The following is a 15644-nucleotide window of genomic DNA, read 5'->3' as shown; positions in this document are numbered from 1 at the left end:
GAGGAAGGGAGCATTGGCAGAAAGCCTGCCATGTATTTGTTCTCCTTGTACTGCCTTCTGTTGCCTCCCTGAACTTAGTTAAGTGTGGGAAAAGGCAAATAGGCTGAAAAGAATCATCAGGACCTTTTTTTTTTTTTCCTTTTCTTCTCTTTGCTTCTTCCCTCATAGTTCTCCTCCAGCCTTTTTAACAAGCCGGAAGAGCCCAAAGATGAATCTCCTTCTTCGTGGAGACTGGGACTCAGAAAAACTGGCAGCCACAACATGCTGAGTGAGGTGGCCAATTCGAGGGAAGCTCTAAGGGACCGAGGCTCTTCCATCTACCGGTCATCATCAAGCCCTCGGATTTCTGCTCTGCTCGACAACAAAGATAAGGTGCGGTTTAGGCAGGGTCGGTGGGGAGGGGGGGTGGTGTGTGTTTCAGGGCAGGTCCCTTCTGTGAAAATTCAATCTCAGGAGCAAATGAAAGTGTGTTCTAGTCCCTGATTCAATTCTGGAAGTACAAAGTCTTTAAAGGAAGATGGCACATTGATAGTTTAATCAGTTAGCTATTTGCTTGCTATTATTACTTGGCCAAAAAAGAAAAACCCTTTATCCTTTGGCATATCTTATGGTCATTCTTCCTTACCCTCCTTATCTAGGGCAAATAAATAAATAAATAAATATGTAAATAAATACGTAAATAAATAAATAAAATTTAGTCAGAAACATGAAAATTTGGATATGGCCTAAGGTTCCCTGAACCAATACCAAGTAATTTATTCTTTCAGTGTTTGAAAGCAAAGTTCCTTAGTTGGACTCTCAATCCTAATGAAGCTCAGGCAAACTAGCAGTTAGAAAAAAATGTTTAAATGCCTTATTTTTTTCATTACTAGATACATGATCAGGCTAACTTCATAAACAGCTCATCCACGTCATCATCCAAGACCAGTGCATTTTTACTTCTTAACTTTTGGTTCCAGATTTTCTAGGGCTCACCTGATGCTCTTCTCTGGGGTCAGGTCTGCCCCGTCACCGTGGTCCCCTTCCCCAGTGTTGTGTTTCTGGAGACTCCTTAAGGAGGGGAGCCATATTGGTTGGATGCACTCTGCAGGATATTTGTTGTACGTGAAGCTGCATTTCCAAGAGAAGATAGGCTGGGGAGGAAATAGGGCTTATTTCATTAAGAGCTTCAGAGTGGAACTTTCTGTTTGTGGCTTTTCAAAGGCTCCGTCTCTTGGCAGAGCTGCTGCTTTGTGTAATTTGTGCTGCTATTTTCCTTTTTTGAGTATCTTGGCTTTTCCCATGAGAATGATTTCCCTACATATTGGTTTTTAATGAAGGAAAGGTAGGAGTTAGCCTTTGAAAGGTAACCTTTTGTAATACCACTCAAACCGGAATTGGTATTGGCTCTAGAAATAAGATGATATAGGTGTATCGATCTCTGCTTTTTTATCCAGAATGTTACACTGTGTTAGTATTGTACCTTCTCTGTGCTTTACTTGTTTTGATTTTACAGGAGAGAGAAAACAAAAGCTATTTTAGTTCACTAGCACCCCGGAAGCTCAGCAGCACAAGTGACATTGAAGAAAAGGAGAACAGGTAATCCTAATACAGGCCAAAAGATGGTCCTCTAACTTTCCTAGGCATAGGGATGCCTTGGCCCTCGCTCTGCGGCCATCTGTCTGCAGGTGCCCTTATTAGCACATTATGAATTGTTTATTCCTTCTGCTTAGAGCTCCTCCCAGCCCTTGATTTCTTGTTTTGCCAGTCCTACACCCTTCAGACTCTCACTTCAGCTTGGGTATTACTGTCTTTAGGAAGTCTTCCCTGATCCTTCCGAGGGTGAATTTGTTTTAGTACACCAGCAGGCTCTGTAAAGGTAGGGTCCATGTCTGTCTGGTTTCTCAGGGACCCCTAGTGCCTAGCACACGACCTATTCCATAGTAAACACTAAAATATTGTTATTTAATTAGTAATCAACTTCTACTTTGTAAGTACATAAAATTTCAAGTCTTCCTCATCAGTTAAAATGGATTTGAGGATTTTGAGGTACTACTGCACCTCAGAGCAGAACCTGATCTAGAACCTTGCTTTTCAAGGTGTGGTCTTCCCAACCCCCTTCACCTGGAAGCATTTTAGAAATGCAGAATCTCAGGCTCCACCTCAGAGCTGCTGAATTAGAACCTGCATTTTAACAAAATTCTCTAGGTGATTCAAATGCACATTGAAATTTGAGAAGGACTGCTCTGGAGAGCCACAGCTTTGGTTGAAAAGGCCCTGAGTGAACAATTGTGGATAGAAATCCTACTACAGCCCTTTCCTGGATGGCTTTTATTTATAACACTAAGTAGGCTTCCAGCAGGTTCTTCTCTTTTCCTCTTCTGTGGTAGTTACCTCTTTCCTTTGTGACAGACTTCCTCATCTTCCCCATCATCCTCTTCTCTGCTTACTTATGAGCAACCTGTTGGCTTTGTGAAGCCCTTTAAAGGAGAAACAAAAAATGAGTTCTCATTACCAAAGAATTGAGGATTTGGTACCTATTGAAATTAGTTGGCTTTGAAGTTGATGAAAGAAAGCAGACAGTAGTAATACTTGGCCCATCCTCTACATATACAGAAAACAGGTTTATATAAAACCAAGTATCACTTGAAAAGTGTATATATTTCTTTAGCCATATTACAGTTTCTGTCTCTGGCTTTTCTCTCCCAGTTTGGAGTGTTTTTTGTTTGTTGATTTGTTTTGTTTTGTTTTGAAAGATTTTATTTATTTGAGAGAGAGAGAGAATACAAGCTGGGGGGAGGGGGGCGGGGAGCAGAGGGAAAGGAAGAAGCAGACTCCCTGGTGCTCCCTCCCAGGACCCTGGAATCATGACCTGAGCCCAAGGCAGCCCACTTAATCAACTGAGCCACCCAGGCACCCCTCCCGGTTTGCACTGTAGCATGGACAAAACTGGTGGTAGGAATCAGCACTTTGTTTTATTTTTCTTTCATGCCTCTACAGAGAATCAGCTGTTAATCTAGTGAGGAGTGGTTCGTATACACGGCAGCTATGGAGGGATGAAGCAAAGGGAAGTGAAACTCCACAGACAGTTGCTCCTTCTACCTATGTATCAACCTACTTGAAAAGGTACCAGGTTCCAAGGGGTGGGAGGTGATTTTTCTTCACTCTTGGTCATGGGTGTATGGGTAATAATTGCATGCCATTTTATATCCAATTAGCACCACAAAAATGAATCAAAAAATGAATTACTTTTAGATTTCTTGGGAATAACATCTTGACTAATTTTAAATTAACATTAATTTATTTTCCTAACTGAATTAAAGTTAGCTAATTCCAAATTCTCACCACAGACAGATCCTAATTTATACTCTCTCCTCTCAGTCCTATTAAAATCTTCAACTGGAAGTGACTTCCAGTAATCCCTGAGCAGGACTGAATTTAAATCACCTTTGTCCAGTAGCTAGCTTTCCTTTTTCTAAAACTAGGGTAGTTCTCATCTCAAGTTACATTTTTATGGGGAGGAAGGGAGGGACCATTTAGTGTGGTGAGGGGGGTGGGTAATGGGGACAGTTTTGAATTGCATTAAACAAGTTTTATATTGAATTGAAGCCTGTTAATTTAGGGACTTGAGTTTTTTTTTTTTTTATGACTTTAATGGCCCTCAGATCCATCAAGATGTGAAACTCGCAAGTTTGATGCAGAGAAGGTACATGGGTTTCCTTCCCCTTTTCTCATCTGTGTTCTCCTTTCTGCAGTTATTTTCTTTGCCATGTACCAGCCAGCAAGCAAAGCACCTTTGCCAGAGCCATTAAACTATAAGATATACTTAATTCGTATTTTAATTTGAACTCTGCTGCTGTTGTGGAAGACTGGTTCTCATTGCTTACTTTGAATTCTTTCTTCACTTTCACTTATTCAACCCCTCCAACTGCCTCTTCATGCCATGGGCTTCGTCATTAGGTTTCATAGATGATTGGTTGGCTGCCTGAGAAACAGCCTTTTGCCATGAACAGTGTGTTTGGGTTCAAAACCTATTTCGACTTGATTGGAGGAATCTTGTCAACTAGTTAATATCAAAATGTGGAAACTAGTAAGCTATAAAACAGAAAGCCACTGTTGCCTTTTGATGGTCTTCAGTTCTGCAGATAGAGTTCAGTGATCTCACTGAAGCTTCATTGTATATACAAACTCAGTGTTTTTGGCTCAGTGAAGCTATCACTTATTTGTCTTCAGGCTAAGGTCTTAATCTGCCTAGATACACCATTATCCTTATGGTTTCATCCAAGACCAAGAAAACTTTTCTAAGAAAATAACGTTCTAGATCTAGGAAAGAGAGAAAGCTGCATTTAATTTCCAAGCATGTTGTTACATTGTGGTGGAGTGGTTCTTTTTCGTGATTCAAATCATTAACAAATGGGTCGAGTGAGTAGCATCTGGTTAGATAGGTGTAGTTGGCATAATTATGGTAAGCAGGAGAAAGGGACTGCCTCTATTTAGGGTGGAAAGCGTGCTTAATTATGTGAGTGCTTTTTGAAAGAAGATCCACAACTTGCTTCATGCTTTGGATTTCCAAACCTCTAACACCCTCAAAGCATTTTTTGATTATACAAAATCTCATTTTATGATCTTTTCAAAAGGGAAGAATCGTATGCTATCACTATTTAAAAAAGAAAGTACAAGAAGATACTTGGCAGTCTTGGGCTCCGCCGGGCCTCAGCATACTTTCCATTTTCTAGTTCATTTCTGTCTGTAGGCAGAAATTCCTTTCCTGTATCCCAGTAAAATGCATGTTTACCAAAGAAGGCTTCATAGCTTGTTTTGGTCACCGCCACTAGTGTCTCATTACTATAATAGTCAAGACTTTTTAAAAAAATTCTAAACCAAGTAATTTTTTGCTTCAGTTGAGGTGGTTCTTACTTATCTTCATTTGGAACAAAGAGAAGTTGCTTCCTGTTGCCCATGCAATGTTATTTTCTAGACTTAAAACTTCGAATCCTCCCAAAGACATGTTTGTTTTAGGCTAAATAACCACAGTTCTCAGGGACATTTTTTCCCGCACAGAGCTTTTTTATTCTTCTCCGCTCTTAAATTTTAAATTTCTACTCCAAAATCTCTCCAAATTCTTGGTCTCACTGTAGCTTCTGCAGCACTGCTTCTGTTTCAGGTAGACATTTGGGGTTGCATGATTTTTTTGCCTTGGGGTTTGTTGGACATTACTTTTTTAAATAAAATTATTCTGTTTGCTAATATTTCTTCGCCCCTATTCTATTCCTGTGTATTACTCTTCTCCTTTTTCTTATTGCATATCATCTCTCCTCCACGTTCCTTCACTCTTCTGGATGATTGACAGATGCCTGCTTGCTGCCAGTGACCCAGCTCTAGCTGGAGTTGATCACTCACTCCACTTCCCAGTTGCCATACCCTCTCTTTGGTCTACATTCCTTTTAAATGCACAATCTGGGGGGGAAGGTGGTGCTGGGAAATGGTGGGTGAGCAGCATGTCCTGAGGAAAGTGACTGTGTGCTGTTTTGCAGTGCTTCATTTGGTAGAAGTAGTGACCCCACAAGTCCCTACATTTCAGCCAATCGCAATTCATCTGCTACCTCACCCATTACCATTGGTTCATCTACCTCTCGGGGCAGCAAGTGGCAACCTGCCTCTTCCTGCCCTGCACCAGTCAGTGCAAACACTACTGCATCTGTACACCATGGCAGGTAAGGCTTCTTGGGCCCATCTGAGTTACAGTCATCAAAACTCATGCCTCTGGATGCACATATGAGATTCGAACCAAAGAGACTTTGGCACTGGGGAGCAAATTTGAATTCTTGTGAAAATGTCCATGATTTAACAAGGTTGTTCCATTTGGACTTGTATTAGCCACTCAGCAGTTGCTCATTGAATAATCATAGGGTATATATCTTGGTACTTGGTGTTTAGGCATCAACTTAAACTGACTGCTTTTGTGTGATTATTCTGTAAGGGTCATGCTATTATGGGAAAGCACATATTTAAAAATATCCCCATACTTCACTTACATTAATTTTCCAGTAATTGTGTGTAAGGAACCTCATCTACTTACTCTTTTTTCAGAGGATGGCATACAAACCCAAACAGAAGAAAAGCTAACTCTTGTTCCAAAAGCTCCCTATAGCTTTCTGAAAATTCCCAGCCAATGAGAGCATTTTGGTGGAAATACTGTGGGAGGGAAGAGATTTGTGTTTGTCTAAATTTGTCTAGATTTGTGGTATTCCTGGGGCAGTGGTGTCCAGTCCGTCTAAGGGGTAGCATGGGAGTAGTATGGGCAGGGCTTCATTGTGAAAGTGCAGCGGACTTCAGCTATGGTTTTGACTGTGGCTTTTGACCCTGTATGTGTGGTCAGAGACCTTTTTACTTTGTGGTATGGCAAAGGGACTCTTTTTTGAGGGCTTGTTTCTAGAATTGACACAAAGAAAATGAAAACATTAATGATAATAGTGTTGCTTGTTGCTGCAAGAACACTGCTAATGGTGGTGCTTGATTGATTTTTGTCCATTTATTAGATTTCTTTCCTTAAAATAAGTGGTGATCATTTGGCCAGGAGGGATAGGCTCAAGATGGATCATTAATAATAATACTGTATAATTATGTAGAAATTTATTAGGTCCTCAAAATAATTCATCTGCACAGACATAGTAAATATTATACCATAGATAAAGAAACTGAAACACAGAGAGGTTACTTGCATAAGTATTAAGAGCCGAGACTAGGAAAAAATAGTAATGGCTGCCATTTGTTGAACCCTATCACGTGCGAAGCATTAGCTTGGGTACTTACAAAAATTACATGAGCAATTGGTTTACTCACATGTAACAGTAAATCGAAATAGTTGAGGCTAAAATATGATAAAGGTTTATTTTTTTTTCCTCTCACTTAAGGAAGTCCAGAAATAGGCAGGGCTGGCACCACAGCTTCAGAGTCATTAAGGAACCCTGGATCCTTCTGTCTTTCTGCTTCACAGTCCTTAGACCATGCTTCCATTTCCACAGGTTGCCTCATGGCACAAAATGGCTGCTGAAGCTCTAGCTGTCATGGCTGCATTCTAGGCAGGAAGAAGGAAGAAAGGGGGAAATACACAAAGAGGGAAGGCCTCTGAACGGAGGTTTTTCCCCAAAGCACTAATTTTCTTCTTATGTCTCACTGGCTACCTCTAGCAGCCAGGGAGACTTTGGAAAATGTGAGTTTTTAACTAGGTGCAGTGCTGCCCTCAGTAATTTATGGGTTCTGTTAGGAAGAAAAGGAAAATGAATATGGGTTAGGCAACTCGCTGTCTCAGGCACACATATGTTGTTTATAAAGAGGCCTCCAGTGTATGAAGTACCATTTTTATTTTATAGATGTAGAAACTGAGACCCAAAACTTAATCATCTGCCCAAGGTCACGTATCTAATAAGGAATTGAGACAGGGTTTGAACCTAGATTTGTCCATGTCAGAGATCCTATTTCACTGTATTGTTTCCACTGAGCTTATGTTTTATTCTGAGCTTGATACTAAGTGTTCTTCATACATTATTTTATTTAATTATCACAAGACCCCTGCATTTTAAGGTATCATTATACCCATTTTATAGACGAAGAGACGACTAGAGAGGTTAACTTGGTTGAAATGTAGCCCCACATGGTTCCAGAGCATCTGACCCCTGCTCTGGAGCTTTTCCTATTCTGGCAGTCTTTTTTTTTTTTTTTAAGGTTTTATTTATTTATTAGAGAGAGAGAGCACAAGCAGGGGGAGCAGCAGGCTCCCCACTGAGCAAGGAGCCTTGGTGGAACTCCATCCCAGAACTCTGGGATCATGACCTGAGCTGAAGGCAGAGGCTTAATCGGCTGAGCCACCCAGGTGTCCCTTCCTATTCTGCTCCTAACATTCTACTTGTAAAATTATACCACATATCAAATTAATAGTATAAGTCCTATTCTGTACTTCAGTAAAATAAAATCCTTGGCATTTCCACAGCAGAAAAAAAATCACAGAGAACAAAACATGTTATTAACCTAAAAAGAATGGCAGGTAAGGTTTTGATAAGTGTGATTTTTTTATAGCTTTGTTTCTGGCTGATTTTATTAATATGTCCTATAGACTAATACATATCTTGTAAGTTTGAGGAGTTTAATTTCACCTTTTTTTTTTTTTTGAGTCATTAATTGCTTTTGGAGAAGTGGCTTGTGTTTTTTAGATACCACTTCAAAACTGTTCTATTTTTATATTTACATCTAGGTACCATATTTAGATTTTTACAATCTGATTAGTGCTTTCAAGCTTATTCTAATGATGTGATTATTTAAAAATGAGCTTATAGCTACTTCTATAAGCATTTCTGGTAATTGTGAGTAGATGAAAAAAAAACAGATTTTTGATTTCATTGCTTTTCCCATCTCTGTGAATATCAATTTTGGATCTCTGTTACCCCAGCAACAAGCTGTGACATCACAAATGATAGCTTTTTGGGTGGAGAGCCAATGGTTGCTCTCAACTCTTTGTTAAGAAACAAAGATCTTGTTTTCATGTAAATGAGTTTAATTATACAGCTTGCTGCTGGAAAGTCTGCAGTTAAGGTTACATATAGAATCTTAATAGTTTTTGTTTCTTTTGCTCATGTATGCACTTAAGACTACAGGCAATCAGGCATTTGGTTAAATAGAGAGCAATTGCTAAGCTAGGTGAGAAAGAACTAAACATACTGAGGTTGTATTTATCAAATATCTCTGGAATCCAAGAAGATGGTCATCTAATCTAGGCTGAGGACTACCACAGACTCACTGCCGAGAATTAAGGGGCAGGTGGAGACTAATATCGTAAGTGACTTTAGTGTTGTTTTCATGTGTGTGGAGAGGCCCTGCCTCTGTGTGTGTGTGTGTGGAGACCAGATGGTACTCAGGAATCATTTAAAGCATTCTTGCATATGTTACTATCTTCCTTGTGCCATAGCTAATTTTTTAAAAAAAATTTTTAATCTCAAGCAAAAAAAAAATTCATGAAATATAACTCTTTGGGCAGAGGATATCAAACTAAATGTATACTCATACTGTTCTAAGATTTAAGAGCTCAGAATTTAAAAAAACCAGCCAACCAGCAAACGAAATCTGAGCAAGAAGATTCTCTACTTAAACTTACCTCGAACCCTCTGTCTGTGTGCTAGTGCTTTGTTATGTAGCATGCCTGACCATTCTCTTTCTGCTTGTGTTTTTGTGTTTTTGATTTCAGGACTCCTTACAAATCCCAGGCTGACTCAACAGCAGAGAAAACAGCAGACAATGTCTCTTCTAGCACCCCGCTCTGTGTGATCACTAATCGCCCTCCACCTAACACTGCCAATGGGGTTACAGCTGCCACTCTGCTCTCCACTCCTGGAACAGACTCCTCTGTGGAAGCCAGGGACAGGAGGAGGTATGTTCTCTACCGATTCCGTTTGCGGGCTTCTGCTTTGAGGTCGGAGATAAAGGAGTGGGTGTGAAGTCTTTCCCCCAATCCCAAATACATTTGTGAAAGTAGGTCTTTATATTACACTTTGGGTTTTCTATTTTGCCTCTGGGAGATTTTTGACGGAGATCTTAATTATTTCTGATTGTTTAACAGAGATACTTATTCTGTATAGGCATATCTTTTTACTATTTGTCTTATAAAAGAAATCAGGGTCAGGAATTATTTCCCCATTTTGTAACGGAGAACCTGAAGCACAGAGAAGGATCTTTTCTTTTGTTCTGAGGAGTGCGTGAGACTTCTCTGGCAGCAAAGAAAAGCAGTATTATGAAAAAGGCTCAGAGAAATAAAGCTAGGATATCATTTTAATTAATTGAAGAATACCAGAAAAGGAACTGGATAGTATATGATGATATGGTAGACAGATAGTGACTGGTTACTATACAGTTTCTTTAGAGAAAAATTATGAGAGAGCAGTCATTGAATTGGCACAGGAGAGATTTAAGGTAGAAGCTAAGAAGAACTTTTTGATTGTCAGTATTAGGAGATGTTGGGAGATGTGACCAAGAAGAATGGGACATTTTCTCCCACTTGAAAAAGTGTAAAAAATAGAATGTACTCCATTTGGCTGTTTCAGATCTACTTAAAAACCAAAGCCATACTTATCCCCTTTTTAAGACTAGAAAAAGAAATGAAATCTTATCAAAATTTAGATTTCAGTCTGGCTTCATTTTCTTTTGAATATCCAAAGGAAGAAGATTTTAGGTTTGTGAGTGTGTGTATATGTGTAGTAAGTCAAGAAGTCTTATCATCTACAAGATATAATGAATTAAACTTTTTAGATGTTTATTATAAAGACAGTTCTAAAACTGGAATTTTGAGAAGTGGAAGGGAGATGTTAATTGAGTTGAAAAATAGTGTTTTTCTTCTTCCTTTCTTTTCCTTCCTTTCATTCCTTCCTTTCCTTTTTTCATTTCTTTATATAAAAATAGAAGAGAGTTGGTTTTCTGGGCTAACAGGTTGCAGCGCATCATCTTTTCATTGGTTTCCAGCCAAGGAAATTTTAATAAATCAGTCGTGAATATTTAATGTTTATATATTTAATAGCTCAGATGGAATTTAGGTATTATTAGTTTCATTTAGGAACTAAATACAGAAGTAATATTTTCTGAATATTTGCTGAAAAAAACTCCCTTTAAAAAATCCTTCTGGGGGCGCCTGGGTGGCACAGCAGTTAAGCATCTGCCTTCGGCTCAGGGCGTGATCCCGGCGTTATGGGATCGAGCCCCACATCAGGCTCTTCCGCTATGAGCCTGCTTCTTCCTCTCCCACTCCCCCTGCTTGTGTTCCCTCTCTCGCTGGTTGTCTCTATCTCTATCGAATAAATAAATAAAATCTTTTTAAAAAAAAAATCCTTCTGGGCTGAGACAAGTAAAATGAGTTAACTTCATCATTAAGATCATGATCCCTGAAAGGATGAGTAAATCAGGCTTTTTATCAAACTGCATTATTAAATACTCAGTTGCATGCACCATTATTTAGAGAAATCTAGAGAGACAATTACTGTCTTCTGGGATTTTTATAACCTACAAACAATAAGATAGCACCTGCTATAGATTTTAATTTTGTTTTAGAAGTTTTACTTAAGCCACAAATGTTTATGGATTACGTAGTGCGTACCATATATAATCACTAGGACATAATTTCTCATGAAGCAGCAAATGTAAGAATAGAAGAATTAAATCAAAATATCACTGAATTACGTGAATGTCATGTATCAAGATAAGTGCATTTTTAGGATGGCACAAGATAATAAACAGAGATATTAGGTATTTATTACATAATAAATAATCTTTATTAGACAAATTAAATAGGGTAATGGCACAAGATAAATAAATAGGAAGATATTACATAAAGAGCTGTTGGACTCAGTCGCTAGCATTCATTCTTTTTAAAGTATTTATTGAGCATTTGCCATTGCAAAGTACTATGATGAACCCAGGAGTGAACAGGAAAAACAATCTCAGCCCTTGGGAAACGTATATGGTAGTGAAGAAAAACGAACACTAAATAATTGTGATATATACTATGAAGAGGTAGTGTGAGTTATTATGACAGAATATCTGCCTACAGAAGGCTTCCCTTCTCCTGCAGGATCAGAGAAGGTTATCTTAAGAGTATGGTGCTTGAAGTGTGGAGGACAAATAATAGCTAGGAGAAGGAGATAAGCATTCCTGGCAGAAAATATGGCTGTTGAAAAGCCACTAAGGTGGGAAAGTGCTTGGTCCTTTGGAGAATTTGAGAGATGTTGTGGCTTTGGTGTAGAGAGTTAGGGAAAGAGCAGTCTAAGGTGAAGCTTGAGAAATAAGTAGGAGCTACATAATGCAAAGTCTTACAGCCAGGGGCAAGGATTTTGGATATATATGTTAGGAACCATGATGACCTACTGGAAGCATTTTTTTTTTCTAACAGCTTTATAAGGATGTAATTTATATACCATATAGTTTAAGGTATACAGTTCAGTCCTTTTTGATATATTCACAGATATGTGCATTGATTACCACAGTCCATTTTAGAACATTTTCATCATCTTAAAAAGAAATCCCATACCTTTAGTTGTTGTTCCCCCCACTCCCTCCCCATCTCTCCATTCCCTCAACCTTAGCAACCACTGATCTACTTTCTCTTTCTGTGGAATTGCCTATTTTGGACATTTCATATAAATGGAATCAATATGTGGTCTTTTGTGACTGGCTTCTTTCACTTACAATAATGTTTTCAAGGTTCATCCATGTTGTAGCATGTATCAGCACTTCATTATTTTTTATGGCCAAACACTGTTTTGTTGTGTGGATATACTGTATTTTGTTTGCCATTCATAAGTTAGTAGACATTTGGGTTCTTTCCACCTTTTGGCTATTTTGAATAATGTTACTATAAACATTCATGTATGAGTTTTTGTGTGGACATATGTTTTTATTTCTCTTGGGTATATATGTAGGAGTAGAATTGCTGGGTCATATAGAAAATATGCAAAAAGCAAAAAGATAACATCTGACTTACATTTTTAAAAACCCTGGCTTTTAAACTCTGGTTACAGTATTCCATATGAATTGGACAGGGGAAGGATGGACAGGAATAGTTGTGAGATGACAGGTAAGGACACCCTTGCAGAAGAAAGGTGCATAGAGAAAGAACAGTGGCTTGAGCAGAGGTGTAGTAAAAGAGATGGAGAAAGTCAATGGACTCAAAATTAGGAAAAGGTTCATAGCAACATGGTAGATGGATTTATAAGGACCCCTTTCTCATTATAAACGTATAGGAAAATATAGTTGAGTTCAGAACAGTGAAAGGGAACGGCTAGGTGACAATAACGAAGAGAATCCAAAAGCCAGAATGGTTTGAGTAGCCCAGGGTCGGTGTAAGACCCCTAGAGTAGGTTAGCGTCTGGAGGCTCAGATTTTAATGCCATGCGTGGGTGTAGGAAGCATGGTTTTGGACCTGACTAGGCTAGGAGCTGTAAGTAAGAACCTGTATAAAGCTAGAGTCCTCAAAAGGCTGCCCAGTTTATGAAAAGGGTACTTTGTCAATGGTCCAAAGAAGTGTCGAGGATAGCGCACATTCAAGGGTCTGAACAGGGACAGAAAAATCTTTTGTGGGAAATTTTTACTACCCATATAGTGTGGAAATCCCAAGCCAAGAATTTTTTTTTTTTTTTTTTTTTTTTTCGAGAGAGAGAGAGAGAGAGAGAGAGAGTGTGGTGGGGAGGGCCAGAAGGAGGGAGAGAGAATCTCAGGCGACACCATGCTTAGTGTGGAGCCTAATGCTGGGCTTGATCTAATGACCCTGAGATCATGACCTGAGCTGAAACCAAGGGTTGGACGCCACCCACGCGCCTCCACCCCCAGCCAAGAATTTAACATAGAAACTAGGTCTGCACTCTTGAAACTCTGGGGCCATTGGCACAAGCAGTTTAAAACTACCATGAAGAAACACATCGACAACCCAGGGTCCAAAGGATTTCTATAAAACAGTTGCCTACCAAAGACAAACTCACATAGGAAATGAACCTCTGAGAAAAAGTTAACAGATACAGCTTCTCAGATGCTTAGATACTTTTAGAAGTATTACATGCAGATCACTAGGTGGTAGAATTTTTGGATGCAAAACAGAAACCTCAAACTATTATTTAATTTGGTGACAATAATTAGAAGTGACCAGTTGTATTAAAGATAGACACGTCTATAAAAATGGCAAATTAATCAGAAGTGGTGCCTAGAATAAAATATTTCGGAAATGTGTTGTTTCTATATAGAGTCCTATTTTAATGGGAACCCACATATATAAAGCATCTAACAACCATTTATTGAGAGACTTCCGTGTGCCGGGCACAGTTACTAAAGATACAAGGTCAAAGAAAAACATCTTTCCTGCCCTCGAGAGCTTAAATTTATCTATTGTGGGAAGGCAAACAAGCAAATCAAATAATATAGTCAGTTGTTAAGTGCTCTGATAAAGATATGTATAGATTGCTATGGGGGCACAGAGGAGGGGAATCTAAATTAGACTGAGTAAGGTGACAGAGGTGTGCCAGAGGAGGTGACTGGAGTTGAAATTTGAAGGCAGCTAGAAGTGAACTATAAGTGGTAATAGGAGGATGGTATTTTAGAGGGAACACAAGAAATTCAAGAAGCAAGTTTAGTATGCCTGAAGTTGGAAGAAGGCAAGGCCAGTGTTGTGTGTCTGAAAGTATCTTAGATTTAAATGAATTAAAAAAAAACAAAAAACCAGCCTGTGGGCAAATGAGTTTGTGAAAGAATGGGTTAAACGGAAGTTAAACAGGATTACTCAAAAACCTTCTCAGGATCTTTCCTTTCAGGGGGTGGGCGTGGGTGGGGGGAGTTGGGTGTGGAGAGGGGAGTGTGGGGGTGGTTAGAATTTGCAGCATTTTCCAAATTTCTGTGTCCATCGAATAGTTTTGTTTTGTTTTTTTTCACAGAAACCCAAGACTGGTATTCCACTGGGTATACTTTGGAAATTGTGGAGCTAGAGAGGTAGGCAGGAGCCAAATCATGTAGATTTTTGTTGTGCTATGCTAAGAAACTTGAACTTCTGTTTTCAAAGCTATGGAATACCACTGAAGTATTTTCAGCTGGGGAATGACTGGATCAAATAAAACATATCATTTAAGCCTTTACAGAATTAAAGCCATTTAGAATTTCTCCCTCTAGACAAACATAAGCTGAAAGGAAAAAAAAATCACATGTTTTGAAAACAGCGAAATTTTCCTTCTGAAAGAGCATGCTGGGTGCTAATTCTTCTCTTGAAGCTTCAGCTTCTCTGTAATCAGCTCATTGTGGAAGCATTTGGACTCCTGCTGGGAACCATGGTGGAGGCCTGAGGCTCACATTCACAGGTCCAATTTGAAACAATTAGTGAGCACTGGGATAAATGGGGCTTTAAAACTGGCCACAGCTAGACCTACCCAGTGGAAAAGCCATCTCTCAGGAAGAATCTCCATTTGCAGTATAATTGGAGCACATGGACTGGGGAGTGGGTCTGACCGTTAAACCTGCACACCTGCTGGCTTTTCTTTTCTTTTCTAAGAAGGGATAGATGGGTGTGTGCATACCGATTGGCTCATGATGGTCTCAGCTTTACAGCCTGTGTGCTTTAGTCAGTACGTTAACTACAGATACATTACTAAATGGACAGAGCTAGGTACAAAAAAATTGATTATGATACCAAACAATGGAACTCTTAACACTGGATTTTTCAGAGGGGGGCAGATTACAAGTAATTTTTTATTTTCTTTTGGGTTTTTTTTTTTTTCCTGTATTTTCCAAAGTTCCAGAGTGATAAAGTATTACCATTATAAGCAGAGCAGGGAAGGAGAGCCTGAAAAAAATTTTAACTCCAAGAACAGTCTTTCTTATGATATAAGTCTGTGAAGATGGCCATAGTCACTGAAGAGTACACACAAGAGTCAAGAGATTCAAGGTTTGCAGGATTTTAGATCATTTATGATTTTGCTACATAAGCTCAGGGTAGGACTTCTGAAACAGTTTATTACTTTTAAGAGGGGCATGATCTTGGATTTACAAAATTCCTTGTTTGCTTTCCTGAAAAGCCCAAGTGTGTTCAAAGGTATTCTCTTTAAGTGATGGAAAGAATGGGAGTTAAACTCCCTGTTATACAAATGGAAATGCTG

At 39.0% G+C, this 15644-nt stretch overlaps 1 protein-coding gene across 8 annotated transcripts in view; it reads left to right on the top strand.

Annotated features, from left to right (window-relative positions):
- Window positions 1-15644, top strand: part of PPP1R12B (protein phosphatase 1 regulatory subunit 12B) — a 200995-nt gene that overhangs the window by 77121 nt on the left and 108230 nt on the right. For 5 of the 8 annotated variants that reach the window (XM_045787642.2, XM_045787644.2, XM_045787643.2 and 2 more), the window contains exons 10-14: window positions 169-372; window positions 1496-1578; window positions 2980-3105; window positions 5514-5693; window positions 9218-9400. In XM_045787642.2, the coding sequence (XP_045643598.1) occupies window positions 169-372; window positions 1496-1578; window positions 2980-3105; window positions 5514-5693; window positions 9218-9400 (776 nt within the window). The remainder of the gene's footprint in view (window positions 1-168; window positions 373-1495; window positions 1579-2979; window positions 3106-5513; window positions 5694-9217; window positions 9401-15644) is intronic. The other 3 variants (XM_087857164.1, XM_087857160.1, XM_045787645.2) reach the window with 1 other exon arrangement.

Source organism: Ursus americanus, chromosome 2, assembly GCF_024610735.1.
Source record: "Ursus americanus isolate L20-20 chromosome 2, mUrsAme1.1.p, whole genome shotgun sequence".
Classification (NCBI taxonomy): domain Eukaryota; kingdom Metazoa; phylum Chordata; class Mammalia; order Carnivora; family Ursidae; genus Ursus; species Ursus americanus.
Note: the sequence above shows the minus strand (reverse complement) of the source record. Positions and strands in the feature narration are given on the sequence as shown.